Here is a 20,120-nt window from a genome sequence, read left to right as displayed (position 1 = left end):
GGATTCCAATAGTGATCATATTCTTTGTTGCTGTAAAAATTATGAAATATAGGCTAAAGTCTATGATTAGTATTCAACCTGTCATTTGTAGTTCCGACCAATCATATAATTTCAAGTTAAATTTCGCTTAATTTGACAAATCTATATTAACATCTTGAAAATCAACCTTATTAGAAAAATGACTAGCTATCTCGCGTGTTATAATTGATTTGGATCATGGTTACGTTAGTGAAATTTTTTGGCCACAGGTTAACTAGAGGAGTAGAGGCGCCAAAGCCTAAATATCACACAGCTCATGTATATTGTACATGAGTAGTCTTATATGTGCATATACGTAAAACAAAGGGTAATTCGAAAGGAATTACTAAAGTAAGTACACTTGCCTGACCCCCTATAAATACCAATGAGTTTTCTGAGTAACAAACTCATATTAACATCAATCATAATGAGATTTTTGCATCAAAATATAAGAATACAGAGAGCTAATATACTCGTGAAAATGAAGCTAGCTTTAGTAATTATAGTAGTATGTTTCTTAAGTTCTGATCACATTGTAGCAGGACTGCAAGTAGGATTTTATCGCGATAAATGTCCCTTTGCTGAAGCTATCATCAAAGACGAGGTAAAAAAATCATTTCTTGCAGACAAAGGGATTGCTGCTGGCATTATCAGGCTGCAATTTCATGATTGCTTTGTCAGGGTAATGTACATTCATTATCAATGCTACTACTCTTGCTCTTCATATATACTTCGTATTACATGACAATAAGTCAGTAAGTAATTAATAATAAATGTATGCATTAACTATTTTTCTGTGACAGGGTTGTGATGGATCGCTACTGATAGATTCAACCCCAGAAAATCAAGCTGAGAAGGACGGTTCACCCAATGTAGCAATACGAGGTCTTGAGGTGATCGACAATGCTAAGGCTAGACTCGAAGCTGTGTGTATGGGTGTTGTGTCCTGTGCTGATATTATAGCATATGCTGCTAGGGACTCCAATGTAATTGTAAGCACATCTATCAATCTCATTACTAAATGTCTGACTCGCTGTCTGTTAGTACTATCTGAGGCATTAATTAGTCTGATGTACAAATATTGTTTGGGGAATGTATGTAGTCAGGAGGACTGTACTGGGATGTACCAGCAGGAAGGAGGGATGGCAGGATTTCAAGAGCATCAGAAACTGAAGATATCCCTAAACCCACTTTTAACCTCGATCAACTCATCGAATCTTTTGCAAAGAAGGGTTTGACACAGGGTGATATGGTTGCTCTTTCCGGTATGTCTCCATTTTTTCCTATGATCAATTATGTGTGATCTAAATACCTGATAATTCTTCAACAACATTCATGTTTTGGTTGAATGTGTTGAATTATGCGCCTTGAAGAAGTACCTTGTTCTTGACTCTTCTAATCATCTAATGTTCTAACACTTCAAGGCGCGCATGTGCACAGACACACCAGTACATGAAAACATAGTACATTACAGTATCACACAGCAGAGTTAAGGCAAAAAGAAAAGAAAAAGGCCTACTTGAAAAAAAACATGATCAAAAGTTTAATTTAAACCAGCTAATATTCATAACATTATTTATATGTATATATGCAGGTTCACACACAATTGGTCGCTCACATTGTTTCTCGTTCACAGACAGACTCTACAACTATAACACTAAAACGATGCAGGACCCGAACCTAGATCCACATTATGCAAAGTTCCTGAAGATAGAGTGTCCAAGATTTTTGCAAGGAATTCTCAACCAAACTTTGGTTGTTGCTATGAACCAAAGTCCATTTTTCATGGACTCAAGCTACTATGGAAATCTTTTCAAACATGCTGGTCTATTTAATTCTGATCAGTCACTCCTGGACAGCAAGACGACTGCAGAACAGGTGGCAGTTTATGCAACGAATAATTTAGCTTGGAAGGTGGATTTTGCTCGAGCTATGATCAAGTTGAGCCAGGTTCAAGTCCTGACTGAAACTCAAGGAGAAATTCGAGCTAATTGTAGGGTGATTAATCCATAACAAAAGATTAGACTATTTGGGCTACATAGCAAAATTTGCTGGTTTTCTGATGTTACTGTAATGCTGCAGTCATTAGTAATTCTTAATAAGCCAGAGATTTAGACTAACAATCTCAAATTGTAGATCTTGAGATGTGTAATGTTTGTTAATGACGCGTTCCTGTCTTTTGGTATGGTCAGACTAGAGTTTAAAGTCTTAAAGATGAAGAGTTTCAGAATTGTCAAATAAGACACACTTTCTTGGTAAATCATGTATGTGAAAATGTTTTAAAAAAAAAACAACATACATAAATCTTACTAAATAAACTACAATGATGAAAAGCATAGTTATTGGTAATATTGTATAACATCAACTTGCATTCTGTTACACAATTTGCTCCATACTGCTACTCTTGTCTTTGGCTTTCATCATCCAATTATTGGCCATCTGTTAGCTCATCAGCGGCGTAACAAAATCCATCTCTTTGATTTTATTAATATCAAGGCTTAATCAAAGAGACTGACTAAAGCAATGGAATTTTTCATACCTTTCATTCAACTACAATTGCCTAAATAAGGGGTTGCCTACTTGCCTCATTGGAAGAAGGTTGGTCTAGTGTCTCAATCATGTGTAATTTAGTGAAAAATGGCTTAATTACAAGTTTTTACTATTAAGTGCAAACATTGGTAGGGCAATCATGTGCAATTTGGTGAAATATGGCTTAATTACAATTAACTGACTAATCATAAAATCTAATGCAGAACAACTAACTTAATTAATTCGAGTTCCTGCTTCCTCTATTTATTGAGTTGCAATATACTTTGACTTTTATAAATACTGGCCATTAATACCTGTAATTGTATAAGTATTTAATTAAAATTTATGTATACAAAATACATGTTTAAGTTAATTTTTTTATACATAGTAACATTGTTTAAAGGTCAAAGCTATTCGATCTATGAATTGTGTAAAAGTAAAACAACTGCAACAAGATGATAATCGTTTGTTCACTTGTAATGATTGCAAACATAAGGAAAATAAGGCTTTAATAATATAATAAAGTATATTCTCTATTATAAACAATTGCAAATGACACAAGTATGTAATAGCATGTGAATTTATGGTTATAGTAGAATACAAAGAAAGTATCAAGTGGATAGAAATTATGGGGGCAACATTATATTTCCAAAAGTGTGCATTATTTTTTCCTGCTATAAATAAATCCTTGGGATTTTTCTGTATAACAAACTCAGAACTACTAACAATTGTAATTACAGTACATCACTTGTATCATAATATAAGAAACATAATAGATAGAGAGATCAGAGCAGCTAATTTAGCCATGAAAATGAAGCTAGCTTTGGCAATGATTGTAGTTGCATGTTTCTTAAGCTCGCGCATTGAAGCAGCACTGCAAGTAGGATTCTATCTTGATACATGTCCCTTTGCTGAAGTTATTATTAGGAACGAGGTTTTTAAATCTTTTCTTAGAGACACCGGGATTGCTCCTGGGATTGTTAGGCTGCATTTCCATGACTGCTTTGTCAGGGTAATAAAATTACACACATTATATTTGTTATTCTTGGTCTTCCTCATATAATCATACATACATGATTATGTACTTCAACATAAATGTTTGTGCGCGAATTAAACTATTGTTTTTGTTACAGGGTTGTGATGCATCAATCCTTATAGATTCAACCTCAACAAATCAAGCTGAGAAGGATGGTCCACCCAATGGAATTACTTTACGAGGACTTGAAGTGATCGATAATGCTAAGGCTAGACTCGAAGCTGCTTGTAAAGGGGTTGTGTCGTGTGCTGATATCCTTTCATTTGCTGCAAGGGACTCAGTATTATTTGTAAGACAATCAATATAACCAACCTCAATTTTTTTTTTTTTTTTTTTTTCAAAATCTTTTGTTAATGGCTAAATTTTGTAACTTGAGTCTTCTGATATTGGTTTGGCCTTATTGAGCATGTAGACTGGAGGACAATACTGGAATGTACCAGCAGGACGTAGAGATGGCAAGATTTCGAGAGCATCAGAAACAATAGAAATCCCTGCTCCGACGTTTAACCTTGATCAACTCACTCAATCTTTTGCAAACAAGGGCTTAACACAGGATGAGATGGTTATTCTTTCTGGTAAGTCTGTTTCTTTTCCATTTAATAAGTTCAATGTGACCTTTCCTAGGAAAATACATCAAAAAAACAGTTAGAAAAGAAAAATTAAAGCAGAATAAACTATATTAATATGTTTTATCTATATGTTTACAGGAGCACATACAATTGGGCGCTCACACTGTTCCTCATTCACTAATAGACTCTACGACTTCAGCACCACGACGATGCAGGACCCGAACCTAAATCCATCCTTTGCAGAGTCTTTGAAGCAACAGTGCCCCAGAAATTCTCAAGGAAATGTTGATCAAAACTCGGTTGTTTTCATGAACCAAAGTCCATTTCTTATGGAATCGAGCTACTATAGAAATCTTTTCCAACATGGCGGTCTATTTACCTCTGATCAGGCGCTCCTAGACAGTCAGAAAACTGCTCAAGATGCAGCAGATTATGCTGCAAACGGTTTTGCTTGGCGCAGAGATTTTGCTCAAGCTATGATCAAGATGAGCCAGATTCAAGTTCTGACTGGTGATCAAGGAGAGATTCGAGCTAATTGCAGGGTGATTAACTCATAAAAGGAATAGACAACAGAGCAGAATTTGCTGCATTTCCTGCTGTTACTGTAATTCTGTTTACTACTTTACTGGTAAAGGCCTCTTTAAGCCAATTTAAATCTTGGGCTACCATTCTCACAATGTTTCCTGAATTGTCAGACTATATAACAAGGATAGAGTTTCAGAAATGTCAGAGTTTATTAATTTTCTTGGTGAATTATATGTTAGATTGTTAGTCATGTTAAAATGAAACCAAATGAAAAATTTACATGTACCTTACTAATTAAATCTGATCCCAAATTTTCAACGAGACCTTATTTAGTTATTTATACCTTTTCACCTAATGGAAAATTGTTCCAAGGTGACTTGAAGGTCTCAAGTTCAAGTGTGACAAAATCCCTTCTCTGAAGAACCAGTTAAAAGTTACATACTATGTTACGCGGACTCTTCATTATACCTCAAGGACCCATGTTGGATACTAACCAACCCAATATGGGAATGAGCATTTCAACACTTATTTGATTTGCACCAAATCATAAGATAGTCGAGCCTAACACTGGGACAATCGACATAACTGTGGGTTATCAAGTCCGAGTAAATATACATTACACATACAATTGAAGGGTACATTAGATACCCCTGAGCAAGCCCCCACTACATCAATGGGAATACTGTCATGCATTTCTGTTGCGTTCTGAAAGGGATTTCTCAAGTTTTGACCTTGATCAGTCATTTATCTTATTATATCCTAATTATCTTCCCTAGTGAAATATAAGTTGCCTAGCATCACAGTCCATCAATCTGAACTTTTATTTGCTGCAGAAGTAAAATATACAATTAGTCAAATATTAGTGGTAAGTTTACAGGTTTAAGATTAGATAGAAGACAAAGGCGGCGTAACTCTAGAGCACAATCAAACTTACTTAGTATTAATCTTGTTAAGTATTCCATATCAATCTTCAACTGCAATGCTCCACAGTCCTCAGTTTTCCACCACTCAAATCAATACACAGTGGACACTTCCTGATTGATCCATAAGCGAAGCCACTTTTTACGGGTCAATAACATTAATTAGCACTTACTAAGCAAGAAGTGCCTGTAAATGACCACAATCAAATAAATAATTGTAGGCCTAACCAATCCTCTTTGTCTTATCTTCCCAATTGTCTGTAAACATCAAAACACTAATGAGTCATGACAGTATACTACTTCTGTATAACGCACTAAGAATTAAGATCATGGAACATTAAAATAAACTAAGATTGTTAAATTTGTGGCGCGAATATATAATTTTATATTGCCTCCCTTTGACTATAAAAGTCCCTTCAGAGGTGCACAAGATCTTCAGAGTAAGTAAACAGACATTGTCAGAAGTATCAGTACAGAAAAAGAAAGATGAGTCAAATTAGGAAATGTCTTCAAAATTCAACTACTATAGCCTTTTCAATCTTGGTCATATTAAGTCTTACTGGTTTCTTAGAAGCACAACTTCAACGAGGGTTTTATATGCAGTCATGCCCTATGGCTGAGTTCATCGTAAAAAACGAGGTCCGAGAAGCATTTTTCAGTGACAGGGGATATGCTGCTGGCCTCGTAAGGCTGCATTTCCATGACTGTTTCGTTAGAGTAAGTTACTAATAATCTGACTATACAACTTTTGCATTTTTTTTGCACCTTCCTAGTTTTGTTCAGCAGCCAGTTATTACAAAGCCAAGTTATAACCGAAAATTAGTGGGATTTTATTCCTTAACCTGGGTGTCTTTTCAGTAACCTTCCTAGCTAAATTCCAAGGAAACAATCATTAAGTTGGTATATGCAATTATCGAAAGGACTAAAGTCTACAACTCTACAAGCTAAACCAACTTCCACTGATTGAATGCATTTGATCCAGAAACTTGCAAGAAAAAGTTTTATGCTTTAAAGGATAGTTTGGTGCATGACTGAATGCAGGCCTATATTGTATCAGTAATTAACTCTTAATGTTTCCACTCGAAGCTAATGTTCTAGTAGATAATGAGATTTATACTCTCATAGGTATAGTATACACGATAATAATCTAACAAAATTTGTTTTGTTACTTGTAGGGATGTGATGGATCAGTGCTCCTAGATTCAACTCCAGGAAACACAGCCGAGAAAGATGCACCAGCCAATAATCCTAGCCTGCGAGGGTTTGATGTCATCGATAATGCCAAGGCTAAAATTGAAAATATGTGTCCAGGAGTTGTGTCCTGTGCTGATATAGTAGCCTATGCTGCTAGAGATGCTGTTGAAATGGTAACTAAACTAAAGAATTATGAAGACTTCTTATTTCGTCTTAATATATATAAACATAGTATAATACAGAGAAAGTTTGCCAAGTTTGGCTGTAAATTTGATGTTGCAGCAAGTAGTAGTAATTAACTGGTATATTTGATCATTTATGTAGGCAGGAGGATTTGGCTATGATGTTTATGCCGGAAGAAGAGATGGTAGAATCTCCCTAGAATCAGACATCAAGAAGAACTTGCCTCCAGCATTTGGCGACGTTGATCTACTCACTAAAATATTTGCCAGCAAAGGATTAACACAAGAAGAGATGGTTATCCTATCTGGTAATCAATTAACAAATTTTAATTTTACTCCATATCTTGTGCAAAAGAAATTGAAACAGGAAGATAAGCCTCAAGGATTTGTAACTAATCAATTACTTGATAAATTTCCGGGGTGCAGGGGCTCATACCATAGGTCGCGCTCACTGCAATTCCTTCACTGATAGGCTATACAATTTCAACTCAGCATCAGGACAGGATCCCAGTATAAATGCCGCTTATGCAGCACAACTGCAGAGGCAGTGCCCATCAGTGAACTCAGATACCAGTACTGTGGTTCCAATGGATCCAATTAGCCCCTTCACAGCAGATACTGCTTACTACAGAAACATCCTGAATAACCGCGGCCTGCTTGCATCAGATCAAACACTAGCATCAGACGCTGTTACTAAAGATCTAGTTACCCAATATGCAAGAAATCCTGGGCTTTGGGGAAGGAAGTTTGCTGATGCAATGGTGGCCATGGGTCAGGTCGACGTCCTCACTGGTGTTGAAGGGGAAATCCGAATCAATTGTAGAGTTGTTAATTAATCAAATGCAGATGTCTTAATTATGCTAGGTGCTGAAATCAATAAAATGGAAGTAATATATGGCTTTGTAGATTACAGGCTTACAGCAATAAAATTGTAATGGTTGTATATGTTTGATCTAGTACCTCAAAGCTATTTTTATTTGAAATTAGTGACACTATCTTAACTACTACTAGATTTTCTCAACTACTACTACTGAATATTCTATTTTCTGCTGACTTTCTGAGTATTAATTAAGCATCCATTCCAAAACATAGTTGCTAAATCAAGAATAAAAAAAAAAAGCCTGAACTTTAGAAAAGTCAATAAAAACCCCCTACTTCCCCTCACCCATAGTTTTTTTCTTATGAAAAAAAACTGCCTTATTTGTGTGAAGTATGTACATAATCAATCCTCTAAAAATACTGTGAAATGGCGCTAATTTGGTTTTTCACTAATTATGTTATCATTAGTAAGTCATTTTCTTGTAACTTTAATTTCGTAATTTGGTAGTGGTAAAAATATGAAAACTAGATACATTCTGATAAATAGAAAAGTTCTAACAAGATCCTGTTTGATTTTAAGAAAGTTCAAATAAAAACTGCACCTTTTTTCAAATAAAAAGATAATATTGTTAGCTACCTAATGAATTGAACCAGGTCACCACACCTCCCTTCATATAATAACACCCTTTCCTAAGTTAAGTTAAACAAAGGCAACTACGACGCCTCTAATCAAGTGGCGGCCAGAGCTTCCACCTTAAACTAAGGCAACTGTTGAAAAAGTGTTCAAACATACAACAACCAGTTGAAAAACATGACTACAGTTTATGAGATCAATGCTTCCACTAACAACTATATAATTAATTACGTATTAATTCAGGTCACGTTATCTAATACGAAGTATGTATACTAATTAAGTATTATACTGCATTAGGTAGTTCATACCCCCACTCTAAGTAAATGACAAAACCTACCACTAATTGTACTAATTGCACATGTTTCATTATCATTATTATTATAGAATTCTGTCCATTTTTTGAAGTTTAATAATGATAGTAGTATGAGTAGATTATCACTAGGGAAACTCCCAACTAAAGTGCAAGCATGAAAATTTGGTCTGTTGTAAGTACATCTTACAGAAAGGTGAACATTTCATCATCAAAGTACATAATATCAAACTCTATGAACCTATGATGAAGCATGGTCCTTATTTGGTGCATCAGTTTTCCCAACGAATACTAAGTGGACACGGTGGAGATTCAGCCGGCTTTGCTCAGAATGAGTAATATGAGCTAAAAGTACAATCTTGTTAGACATAAATAAATGACATAACTAAAAAGACTATAACTGTACAGTAGCTTGTATTGATTGTCTAATACCATGAACGACGTAGACACATATATAGTAGTGATCCTAAATTATCTGATACTTCATAAACTTTCGGATGATCAACTAATCCATTATAGTTTTTGAAAGGGTAAGGACTTCCTAACAAGTTTTTGACAGGTTAAACAAACAGGTATAGTCGTGTAGAGGACAACCATGAACTCAGGATTACGTTTTTCTTATCAATAACACTCTTCAGAGCCTTCAGTTTTCAATGCACTTGGTCACTAATCACCACAGCAGTAAAGTAGAAGGAAATATAATATTTCACAGTGCTCCAAATCACCCAATAATGCAATAAACACCATTAACAGAAAAATAATTCCGCCATTTCCATCCTATAGGACCAAAATTTCCAGGAAAACAACTATATATGGAGCCTCATCCATCTCCACTAAGTTGTTTAAATCAACAAGAGACATCTTGTGAGACAATACCTTGTATTGACACTCGTTGCTGACTGTCTAATCATCCTTAGATTGTGCCATAAAATATGAGAGTTAACAATGAAATGTATACTTTGAATAATATGCAGTGACAGTGACAACTTAATAATGCCCAAAAATTAGCACTATTAGTCCTAAAATATACCTCTATTCAACTAATCTTGTTGGCTTCTTATGCATCCGAAGTCAATAGAAGTAGGAATAACCGCTTTAGGGGTGGCTAAATAGTGCTTATCATCGCGTATTCCATAACCAAAATGAATTAGACAGGTCAGTAACTATCAGAAAATTCTAGTTTGTGTTTTCTTCTATCTAAAAATGCCATGTTGCAGATTTAAATAAACCCAACATATTGTATCACGACGCACTAATTAGGATGTACATCATTTTATATTCCTTGTTTTCTTCTATAAAATGGTTATTACTGCATGTTTAGGTTCTTCAAGAAGAAAACAAAGTACAATAACACAGAATGAACCTAAAAATGAACATTCATTCTTTAACAAGATTTCTTGTTCTGTTTTTGGCTTTCTCTTGTCTAAGTGTTCAGCTAGAAGCACAGCTTCGAGTTGGATTTTACTGCGACACATGCCCATCAGCTGAGCGAATTGTCAATGAAGAAGTTATGAAAGGATTTATGAATGACAAAGGGATTGCCCCTGGTCTTGTCAGAATGCACTTTCATGACTGTTTTGTTAGAGTAAGTTAAATATATTAGCAAATGTTATCTATAATTCAGTGAACTACAGAACTAAGCCTCACTAAACAAGTTTTCTTTCTTCTCTTTTCAGGGCTGTGATGGATCCGTTCTCATCGACTCCACTTCTGCAAACACTGCTGAGAAGGATTCACCAGCAAACAATCCTAGTCTTCGAGGGTTTGAGGTCATCGACAATATAAAGACTAGACTTGAAGCTGAATGCAAAGGGGTAGTATCATGTGCAGATATATTAGCTTTCGCAGCTAGAGACAGTGTAGCAATAGTAAGTAGAATTTTTTTTACTGATAAGAAGTAGTAGTATATAAGCTTGGGTAGAACAAATTTAACTCTGTTACCTGCTGCTACTGCATAACTTGTTTCGCAGACCAGAGGACAAAGATATGATGTTCCATCTGGAAGAAGGGATGGCAGGGTCTCTTTAGCTTCAGAAGTGTTGCAAAATGTCCCTGGATTCACATTCAATGTTACTCAACTTACACAGAGTTTCGCAAACAAAAATTTGACACAGGAAGAAATGGTCACCCTATCAGGTATCAGCTTTTTAGTATATACTACATTTGTAGCATTAATCTTCAAATTATCAAACTTAACTTTCAAGGATGAATGCAAGTATATGACAGACTATACATAGCGCTACGAGGATAAGTTATGTTTCCATATAAGGGTCTACAAACAGCAATCAGCTGTTCAAGTGGTTGTCATCAGTTTCATCAACTACTAACCAGCCAATTTTTAATTGAGAAATTAGGCAATGTTTGCTTCAACTTATAAGATTATGGTTCATTAGATATTAGATTTATTCAGTAAAAAACATAAGTTTTGAAAAGTCAAAATCAGATTTAACAGCATATAACAAACACTACTGAATCAAAAACATCAGCAATTCAAGTAAGCAAAAACCATTTTTACAGTAACAAACAATTATTCAGGTGACAGGACCTTAGCTGTAAATGGTTAGTTTAACAATTAGAATAACTGGTAAAAACTAAAAAGACAAACCCATTTTGGCAAATCATATCAGGATTTTACACCATCACAAAGGTCAAATTGGCATATATCCTGCTAGGCTTTCAAATTCATTATTCCATACCCAAGTTTGTTTGCTTTGATGAGACTTAATACCTATCTCGGCTAAATGTATCTAGTGTTATTAACTCTATTGAGAGCCTAAATCCCCTCACATAAGTCTAATATTGATCACAGGTGCTCATACAATCGGACGGTCTCATTGCACATCCTTCACCAACAGGCTATTCAATTTCAGTGGAACAAATGGGCCAGATCCCACTCTGGATTCCAAATATGCAGGACAGTTGCAGCAACAGTGCCCACAAGGAAGCACAAATTCTAGCATGGTGGTTCCCATGGACCCTCGTAGCCCATTTATTGCAGATGTTAATTACTACCAGGATGTCTTAGCCAACAAAGGCCTGTTCACATCTGATCAGACGTTGTTGACCGACTCCAACACAGCTAATGAGGTGAACCAAAATGCAAGGAATCAGTTCTTGTGGATGAGAAAGTTTGCAGCAGCAATGGTAAACATGGGTCAAATCGAAGTTCTTACTGGTACCAATGGAGAAATCCGGGCAAACTGTAGGGTAATCAATTAAGAAATATGGGTTTATTCCCCTTGTCAAGAGATCAGACTTGCTGAGTCTTAAGTAGAATTAACTCATGTTTGTTTGTGTCATTGGAAGGATAATTTTCAGTCTTAAACATATGTAATTTGATGAATTATACACTTGCAAGTCTATTTTTAGATGCAAATAGTGGAAGACTACCATGAACCTAAAGTACTGAGGATTATTGACTTATTGCACGATTAATGTTATGATGGCTTCCCTTGTCCTTTACTCTAACCTTGGTGGAAGCTTTTTAAGAGGCATCAGAGTAATTTTACAGAAATGGTTTCTTATAGCTGATGGAGCAAGAAACTCGCATGAAAACACTGGATAAACTAATAATAAAGCTGCGTAAGTACTCCGTAGTGCAGGAGTTAATAACATAGGTCATGCTCAATGCACTTCCTTCAGCAAAAGGTTGTATGCACAGGATCCCAGCATGAACTCTGCATTTACAGCTCAACTGCAGCAGCAGTGCCAATTAGGGGATGCTGGTGCTAATATTGTGGTTTATTGGATCCTAATAAGCCTGTAAATTCTGACTCAGGAATTCTGGATGTCCTCAATAACCATGGCTAGACTCTCTTGTCAGAGACTGCTAAAACAGACCTAGTAAACCAGTATGCCTGAAATTCTTACTCTCGGCCTCTCGGGGAATGAAGTTTGATGATGCTATGGTGAGGATGGGATAGATTGATATTCTTACAGGCAATGAAGGAGAAATCCGAAGAAACTGTAGGGTGGTTAACTAAATAAAGATATGAAAGTTGCACTAATCTGAGCTGAAAGCAACAAAATGAAGAATATGATATGACTTTAAAAGACAGATTTTAATGATTGCAAAAATGGCTTTACAGCACTAAAATTACTGATATCATATCATATGGCTTTACAGCCATAAACTAAATAATGTCACATGATATGCCTTTATAGATCTAAATCCTCAATAGCATATATTCCGTATATCTCAAATCTCAAGTAAGGTTAAGTATCTTATTTGCTACTCATTGTCAGAAATGTATCCGTATCAAAATGTCATAATGTTAAACAAAAGCCAACTACAAAGAGCTTAAACAGGACATTGAACTTCCCACCTTATACTATTAATATACATTCATATGCTTAAAAAGACCGCAACCATAACTATTACAAAGTACTTAGAAGTAAGAATTTAGTCAGATAATGTTTTGTCTAATGACTAACACTTCAGCAAGTATTTCATCAGTACAGTACTGTATTATGTTAAAATCGTACGTGTATTCAAAAGAGTAGACAAGTACTGACTCAGGAAATACTCGTAAATGGGATCCGATCTAAGGCACTATGTCTAGAGAGATAAACATTCAAATTCAAACACAGCCCACAAATTGGTTTATAATCCAGTACACAGGACACTGCTGGTGTGATACAAGCTAGACCTTCTTTTTTTAATTCTGTTCATATTTTTACTAATACGCCCCTTTGAGAGGATAATTATAGCTACTTCCAAGTAAAAAATCAGTTATGTGCTTCCATGCCTTCATAGAGTAGCTAGGAGCATTGTCTTTATCACTGTTTCGAACCCCCCAATAATGCAATCTTACCATTTTCTATAGGACCATAATCCCCCCCTAGAAAAAAAAAATCGTACCCTTCCCCTTCCCAGTTTCCGTAGGACCATAATCCCCCCCTACCCCGGCCCCCAAATAAAAATGGAGTCTTACCCAACTTCCCTAGAATCTAACCGAAACGAAGCATCCTTTGTACAGACACTTACTTTTAACTCTAGTATTCTCAGCCTAATAGTCAGAATACTAATGAGAGCAAAGCATGTTAAAATGGTACAATGACAGGTTAATTATACCAGAATATCAAAGCTATTGGTCCCATAGTATACCCAGTTCAACAGCTATCATTGACATCTTGCGCACTGAAGTCAATAGAATCAAGGCATGCTTCAGGGAGCTCATACAATAAGCATATCACTTAATCCATAACAAAAATTAATAGACAGAATAATTACTATCAGAATCATTGTAATTGTCTTTTTCCAACTAAAAGTGTCATGTGCTCAAACTAAACAAAGCAAATGTGCTGTCTAACAACACACTAATATGTTTTTTTTTTATCCACTTATAAAATGGGACAACGGTGTGTTTAGGTTCTCCAAGATTGAAGCAAAGTAAAGAATGAGGCTAAAGATACCCCTTCACTCTTCAATCATCTTTCGTGTTCTGTTTTTGGCTCTTTCTTGTCTAAGTGCTCAGACAGAAGCACAACTTAAAGTCGGGTTTTATAGTGAATCATGTGAATCAGCAGAGCGCATAGTGAATGAAGAAGTTACGAAAGGGTTTATGAAAGACAAAGGAATTGCTCCCGGTCTAGTCAGAATGCACTTTCATGACTGCTTTGTTAGAGTAAGTTGGTTTAACTTTTACTGTATTATCAATTTGATTAATTGCAGTTTCCCTAAGTTCCTTCTCTTCTGATACCAGGGTTGTGATGGATCCATTCTCATTGACTCCAATTCCTCAAACACAGCCGAGAAGGATTCATTTGTAAACAATCCTAGCCTTCGAGGATTTGAAATCATTGACAATGCAAAGACTAGACTTGAAACCGAATGCAAAGGGGTCGTATCATGTGCAGACATTTTAGCTTTTGCAGCCAGAGATAGCGTAGTAATAGTAAGTAAGACGATTTATTTATTTACCAGAGAACAGTTAATTTTGTAGTCTGCTGCATAACTCTGATTAGTTTCACAGACAAAAGGGCCAGTATATGATGTTCCGGCTGGGAGAAGGGATGGAAGAGTCTCTTTAGCTTCAGAGGTGCTACGAGACCTCCCTGGACCTTCACTGAATGTTGACCAACTTACACAGAGCTTCGCGAAAAGAAATCTGACACAGGAAGAAATGGTCACCCTATCAGGTATCAATATCATAGAGAGGATGGATTTTTCTTTAACTAAGGTTAGACTTTCACACAGAAATATGCTTGGCCTTCCACTTTCAGAATTTTCCGAAACTCAGTCACAGAACAATGTACTATTCAGTTACGAGTCAGGAGTCCCGACACAAAGTAGTCAAATGATGCTTTCCATCTAAAGGTCCTAATAAACAGCTTTTAGTTTTCAAGCAGAACCAACAATTAGATAATAATCTTTTTGACTCTTCAATGTTAGCTATCCAGTAATAAACTAGCTAATAAAATCTAAATCCATTTTAGCTAGTCATGACAGGTTTTGAATAGCTATCAACAAACACAAAGGTCGAACTGGGTTCTAGGTTTAAAAATCATCCAATTTATACCAAAGTTCATTTGCCTGAGTAAATCTTGAACAGTTGAGCTTGGACACTTGAATCTAAGTCCCTAATCTATTGAGGACCTTAATCTGACATCAAATTTCATAAACCCACTCTTGAACACAGGCGCTCATACAATTGGCCAGTCTCATTGCACATCCATCATCAATAGGCTATACAACTTCAATGGCACAAATGGGGCAGATCCTACTCTGGATTCTAAATATGCAAGACAATTGCAGCAACAGTGCCCGCAAGGAAGCAAGGATTCTAGCCTAGTCGTTCCAATGAACCCTGGTAGCCCATTAGTCACAGATGTAGGCTACTACCAGGATATCTTATCCAACCGCAGCTTGTTCACATCTGATCAGACCCTCTTGACGAACACCAACACAGCTAGTGAGGTGAATCAGAATGCAATGAATCAGTCACTGTGGATGAGAAAGTTTGCAGCAGCAATGGTTAAAATGGGTCAGATAGATGTTCTTATTGGCCTGTCTGGTGAAATCCGGACAAACTGTAGGGTAATTAATTAGAAAGATTATTTTATATTTATATTCTTTGTAATCAGGAAACTTACTGGTTTGATAGTATCAGTAAATTATACGGTTTAGCAAGTACTCAATAAAATGTGGACACATTAATCCAAATCCGTCAATTTAAAGTGTTATTCAATTGTTCATATTTCTTGTTCCAAATATAAGGATACACCTTGAACAACTGGTCAATCAACAAGTAAAACATCTAAAGATTGTATAAACCACAATCAAATAAATAGAAAGCCACTGCAAATTTGAGGCAACAAAACCATTATATTATCAAAAGGCAAATCCAAAATAAATAGAATTGGCAGCAGTTCAAAAATGCATAACCTCATCACTAGAATGTTTAGGGCCCAAAGAAGAATAATAAAGCTAGAATGGGCAATTAAACTCCCGAGGAGTGGAATCAATGAGCAGGTAAGATTGCCGACCTAAGCAGTGAGCTCCATGATAGCACCAACGATGTCACCATCATGAGCCTTGAGTGCATTGACAGCCTTGCCCTTCGAAACCCCAGCTTGAGTCATAACCAACTCAATGTCTCGAGGCTCTACCCCTGTTTCATCGATCTCTTCTTCCTCTTCTTGGGCAGCAGCAGTGGCAGCAGAAGCTTCTGAGTTGGCCATCATTGATGACATATCAGGGAGTCTGAACTGTTGGGCAGCTTGAGTTTGCAGCTGAGAGCTCAAGTCTTCGATCTTGGCCTCACCAAATATGACATAGGTTTCAGAGTAAGGGCTCTTGAACACGTCAGGCTTTGAAATGAAAAACAATATCTGTAATCCCAACACACTAATGTCAGACCCTTATATGTTCAAAAACACCTGTTATCAATAACGTTTCATAAGGAAAAATTCTTACATTTTTGGCTTTCTTTATGGTGACCCGGGTTACACCTGGGATAGGTTTCAATCCTAGTTTCAACATTGCTTTACGACTCTTCTTCTCACTCCTGCTCTGCTTGATACCCTCAGCTGAGGCTAAATGGATACAACAAAGCACAGGATAAAATAATTAGCACTCAAGCATTAAGAGCACGTAAAACCCATCAACCCTCAACCATAGAAATAGAAACAAATCATTCACATCAGTATATAACATAAAGTAAGAGTTATTCAATATAATCAAACAAATAAAACCCAGATTCCCAGCCTAACTGATACGACATATGTTGCTCAAGCTTATACAACAAAACTTACACGAACAAGTGAACAACAATCAAGCAAAATGCACAACAATAATCCTAACAGCTAACCAATCAAGCTACAAGAATTTCAAGATATCAGGTCCAATTTCTATCCAAAATTCAGAAATCCTAAACCACCAAGCTTCCCAATTCTTCATACACCACACAGCAAAAAACAAATAAACATAAAGGTCACCAAAACCGCAAAAATCGAACGAAATCCCAAGTTCCAGTCCAACACATATCTTCAATTTCACTCAATCCCATACCCAAAAAAATCAAACATTCTAACAAATTAAAATTCCTAGCTTATCACTCAAGATAACACAATTTTGAAATTTTCACGTTCAAATTTCATCAGAATTTCAATTCAATAACCCTTATCCTATTATAAATAACCCCCATTCCAACAAATAACACAACCCAATTAAACACAAATGTTTGAAATAACACACAAAAAGTTCAGCGTCACATATAACATCAAATATGAACCAAATAAGAAACTTTACGAAAAAATAAGAGCCATAAACCCTAAAAAAGAATATTAAACAAACAAAAACAAAATTTAAAATCGAAAGACATAAAATTTATAAAAGATAAAGAACAAAGAAGAAAATTACTTAAGGTAGTTTCATCATCCTCCTCATCATCGTCGTCATCATCTTCATCGTCATCCTCATGTTCATCCTCCTTAACATCTTCAACAATTACTTCATCTTTCTGCAAAATTCAGATAAATAAATGCAAATAGAATCAATACCCAATAAAATTAAACCCAAAAAACCCCAGAAAATTGGTAATTGAGAATGAAATATACCTCTTCTTCTTTAACGGGAATAGGGATTTGTTCTTCTTCAACAACTGGAACAGTCATGGTGGTGGGGTATGTGTGATTTTCTCTCTCCTCTGGTAGAAGATGATGAGTGGCAGAGGGAAGGAGTGAGCTTTTTTGGTTTTTAGTTTTAATAATGGGGTTTTGAAGAATGAAGATAAACTTGGTTTGTGACAGAAAAAGACGTCTGGGTAATTGGGTATTTTATGTCTATTTCAATTGTTGGGCTTTTAGCCTTATAAAGTAGTCAATTGTTAGGGTTTGTTTAGTTCATTTTATTTTTGCTTACAAGAGCTTATTTGATTTGATTTGATTTGATTTGAATATCATATTTGACAATACATTGACCTTAAATATATGATAATGTATATGGAAAAATATTTGAAGTAGGATCTTCTTAGATTGATAATAATATGTTTTTTTTTTTTTTTTTCCCTCAAAAAAAAAAAATAATAATAATAATTTTTTTTAATTAATATGTGATTTTCTTAATTATTTGAACTTATTTTTTTCTGATCTGAGTTTTAGTCATGACTTTACAAGATTGTTTTATTCGCCTTATTTTCACTTATTTTAAGTTTAATAAGTTTAGTTCGGAAAAAATAACTTAAGATAAGGGTTGTTCAAATTCAAATTACAACTAAAATGGTTTATATATTTTTATTTGAGAGTATAATTATAGCTATAAATGGAAATGGGAAATATATTTTCGGACTCTATAAAAAAAATGTGGGAAGTAATAAGGGACGAATGGAATACTTTCTATTATTATAATATATTAATATGAATTGTTATACAAAATACTATATGTTTTTCGAAAGGTAAAGCATGCATCACATGCATTTAAAGCTTTATAATTGAAACCAATGTTACGGGTAAGACCTTGTTCTGTTCACCTTAATTTTGCTGAACTGAAATTATTTTTACTGAACTGAAATTATTTTTGCTAAACTTAAATTATTTTTATAGAAATTAAATTAATTTTACTGAACTGAAATTATTTTTGCTGAACTGAAATTATTTTTACTAATTTTCTATTATAATTCTTCTTTAAGAAAACTGAATTTCACTGAACTGAACTTATTTTTACTGAACTAAAATTATTTTTACCTAATATTATTTTTTTAAGGTGAATAGAACAAAGACTAAGTCATCACCATTTTTTTTTTTTTTTTTTTTTTTTTTTTTGATATAAAAGCTAGTGTTGAATCATCACAAAATTTGCATATAGTTGAAACAAGTCCATTTTTCTTGAATAAAAAAGTAAGATAAGGAAATGAATAGAGGTGTCAATTCGGATGTTTGGATCGGGTTCCATGAAATTGGGTCAAGTTTATTTTGAATTTAAACCATGCTAACATATTGTATCCAAGTAGAAATATAAAATTGATTTTTTTTTTTTTTTTGCCTACCACCAAAATCCTCAAAGCTTTTGTGAAACAGAGTTGGACCCTAAAATTACTTAATAGTCTTCCTAGCTCCTTTGTTAGAACAACATTCCATACATCTTCCTTGCTTAATCTTGTTAGTGTCTTCGAGCATACAAAAACCAATCTTCAATCTTCAGATCCTAAGCATCCAATCACTCACTGGACGCCATAATGCCATATACGGTTTACACTTCCTTCGCAAACCTTGTTACCAGTAGCATCACAATGCTTCGCAGCAATATTTGAAGACTTTTTGGCCCATTTCTTGCAAGGTGCTGGGCTATCACAAACACAGCAATAGCACTGCAATTATACCAAGAAGCCGATCAGACATATCGAATGCTTAATCAAAGATACAACTGTCTACCATCTGACAAAGAGGTAATGATTTTAGCAATAAGAGACAGATAACATTAGCAAAGAGTACCATATTGCAGTGAGTTTCGTGGCGAGTTTTGTTAAAAGGGTGGACGACACAGAGGTGCCTTGGATGTGGATAATCCCTACAAGCCACCTGCCAATTGTTTAAAAAGGAAATTATTACAGAAAACCAATTAACCAAACATACAAACTTTGTAGGAAATGTTCACAACTATTTACATATATTGCTGACAAAAATAGACAGCATGCAGGTTAGGATCATCAAACTGATAGTACCTGGCCTTTTTCGGCGACAACAGCAATGTTAGGAGCATCTTGAACTTCTTCTAGGCACTTGGAGAGTGAAGAAAGATCAAACGATTCATAAGGATTGAACTCCAATATAAAGCAATCTTCAACCTTTTCGATATCCTTTATACGTTTCTTATTGTTCAGACAAAATACTGATCTCATCATGGGAGGTTGCTCTTCAGCAGGAGGTGGTGAAGCAGTTACACT

At 35.3% G+C, this 20,120-nt stretch overlaps 6 protein-coding genes across 6 annotated transcripts; 5 read left to right on the top strand and 1 right to left on the bottom strand.

Moving 5' to 3' along the window:
• Positions 1–499: 499 nt before the first annotated feature.
• LOC145630214 (peroxidase 5-like) lies at positions 500–2,031 on the top strand. The gene is made up of 4 exons (XM_081682465.1): positions 500–700; positions 822–1,010; positions 1,121–1,283; positions 1,613–2,031. Exons 1-4 carry the CDS (start codon positions 500–502, stop codon positions 2,029–2,031), a joined length of 972 nt encoding a protein of 323 aa, XP_081538591.1.
• Positions 2,032–3,358: 1,327 nt separating this feature from the next.
• LOC145630213 (peroxidase 5-like) lies at positions 3,359–4,709 on the top strand. The gene is made up of 4 exons (XM_081682464.1): positions 3,359–3,559; positions 3,681–3,872; positions 3,996–4,158; positions 4,291–4,709. The coding sequence occupies exons 1-4, from the start codon at positions 3,359–3,361 to the stop codon at positions 4,707–4,709; spliced, it is 975 nt and encodes a 324-aa protein (XP_081538590.1).
• Positions 4,710–6,056: 1,347 nt separating this feature from the next.
• On the top strand, positions 6,057–7,953 carry LOC145630212 (peroxidase 5-like). The gene is made up of 4 exons (XM_081682462.1): positions 6,057–6,314; positions 6,773–6,964; positions 7,116–7,281; positions 7,400–7,953. The coding sequence occupies exons 1-4, from the start codon at positions 6,084–6,086 to the stop codon at positions 7,807–7,809; spliced, it is 999 nt and encodes a 332-aa protein (XP_081538588.1). The 5' UTR covers positions 6,057–6,083; the 3' UTR covers positions 7,810–7,953.
• A 2,055-nt stretch (positions 7,954–10,008) lies between these two features.
• Positions 10,009–12,138, top strand: LOC145630211 (peroxidase 5-like). The gene is made up of 4 exons (XM_081682461.1): positions 10,009–10,321; positions 10,413–10,604; positions 10,707–10,872; positions 11,546–12,138. Exons 1-4 carry the CDS (start codon positions 10,094–10,096, stop codon positions 11,953–11,955), a joined length of 996 nt encoding a protein of 331 aa, XP_081538587.1. The 5' UTR covers positions 10,009–10,093; the 3' UTR covers positions 11,956–12,138.
• A 1,997-nt stretch (positions 12,139–14,135) lies between these two features.
• LOC145630210 (peroxidase 5-like) lies at positions 14,136–15,787 on the top strand. The gene is made up of 4 exons (XM_081682460.1): positions 14,136–14,363; positions 14,442–14,633; positions 14,712–14,877; positions 15,378–15,787. Exons 1-4 carry the CDS (start codon positions 14,136–14,138, stop codon positions 15,785–15,787), a joined length of 996 nt encoding a protein of 331 aa, XP_081538586.1.
• Positions 15,788–16,043: 256 nt separating this feature from the next.
• LOC145631679 (nascent polypeptide-associated complex subunit alpha-like protein 2) lies at positions 16,044–17,990 on the bottom strand. The gene is made up of 4 exons (XM_081683822.1): positions 17,797–17,990; positions 17,600–17,699; positions 16,655–16,773; positions 16,044–16,569 (listed from the first exon to the last, which is right to left on the bottom strand). Exons 1-4 carry the CDS (start codon positions 17,851–17,853, stop codon positions 16,225–16,227), a joined length of 621 nt encoding a protein of 206 aa, XP_081539948.1. The 5' UTR covers positions 17,854–17,990; the 3' UTR covers positions 16,044–16,224.
• Between the last annotated feature and the right edge of the window lie 2,130 nt (positions 17,991–20,120).

The sequence above is a fragment of the Chenopodium album genome, chromosome 5, assembly GCF_948465745.1.
Source record: "Chenopodium album chromosome 5, dcCheAlbu1.1, whole genome shotgun sequence".
In the NCBI taxonomy this organism is placed as follows: Eukaryota; Viridiplantae; Streptophyta; class Magnoliopsida; order Caryophyllales; family Amaranthaceae; genus Chenopodium; species Chenopodium album.
Note: the sequence above shows the minus strand (reverse complement) of the source record. Positions and strands in the feature narration are given on the sequence as shown.

Coding starts and splice junctions, on each gene's coding strand:
- LOC145630213 (XM_081682464.1), top strand. CDS start 3,359: ATGAAGCTAGCTTTGGCAATGATTGTAGTTGCATGTTTCTTAAGCTCG. Junction 3,560..3,680: donor TCCATGACTGCTTTGTCAGG/GTAATAAAATTA, acceptor TTTTTGTTACAG/GGTTGTGATGCATCAATCCT. Junction 4,159..4,290: donor TGAGATGGTTATTCTTTCTG/GTAAGTCTGTTT, acceptor ATATGTTTACAG/GAGCACATACAATTGGGCGC.
- LOC145630210 (XM_081682460.1), top strand. CDS start 14,136: ATGAGGCTAAAGATACCCCTTCACTCTTCAATCATCTTTCGTGTTCTG. Junction 14,364..14,441: donor TTCATGACTGCTTTGTTAGA/GTAAGTTGGTTT, acceptor TTCTGATACCAG/GGTTGTGATGGATCCATTCT. Junction 14,634..14,711: donor CCAGAGATAGCGTAGTAATA/GTAAGTAAGACG, acceptor TTAGTTTCACAG/ACAAAAGGGCCAGTATATGA.
- LOC145631679 (XM_081683822.1), bottom strand. CDS start 17,853: ATGACTGTTCCAGTTGTTGAAGAAGAACAAATCCCTATTCCCGTTAAA. Junction 17,700..17,796: donor TTCCCGTTAAAGAAGAAGAG/GTATATTTCATT, acceptor TGAATTTTGCAG/AAAGATGAAGTAATTGTTGA. Junction 16,774..17,599: donor GGATGATGAAACTACCTTAA/GTAATTTTCTTC, acceptor GTATCCATTTAG/CCTCAGCTGAGGGTATCAAG.
- LOC145630211 (XM_081682461.1), top strand. CDS start 10,094: ATGAACCTAAAAATGAACATTCATTCTTTAACAAGATTTCTTGTTCTG. Junction 10,322..10,412: donor TTCATGACTGTTTTGTTAGA/GTAAGTTAAATA, acceptor TTCTCTTTTCAG/GGCTGTGATGGATCCGTTCT. Junction 10,605..10,706: donor CTAGAGACAGTGTAGCAATA/GTAAGTAGAATT, acceptor CTTGTTTCGCAG/ACCAGAGGACAAAGATATGA.
- LOC145630212 (XM_081682462.1), top strand. CDS start 6,084: ATGAGTCAAATTAGGAAATGTCTTCAAAATTCAACTACTATAGCCTTT. Junction 6,315..6,772: donor TCCATGACTGTTTCGTTAGA/GTAAGTTACTAA, acceptor TGTTACTTGTAG/GGATGTGATGGATCAGTGCT. Junction 7,282..7,399: donor AGAGATGGTTATCCTATCTG/GTAATCAATTAA, acceptor TCCGGGGTGCAG/GGGCTCATACCATAGGTCGC.
- LOC145630214 (XM_081682465.1), top strand. CDS start 500: ATGAAGCTAGCTTTAGTAATTATAGTAGTATGTTTCTTAAGTTCTGAT. Junction 701..821: donor TTCATGATTGCTTTGTCAGG/GTAATGTACATT, acceptor TTTCTGTGACAG/GGTTGTGATGGATCGCTACT. Junction 1,284..1,612: donor TGATATGGTTGCTCTTTCCG/GTATGTCTCCAT, acceptor GTATATATGCAG/GTTCACACACAATTGGTCGC.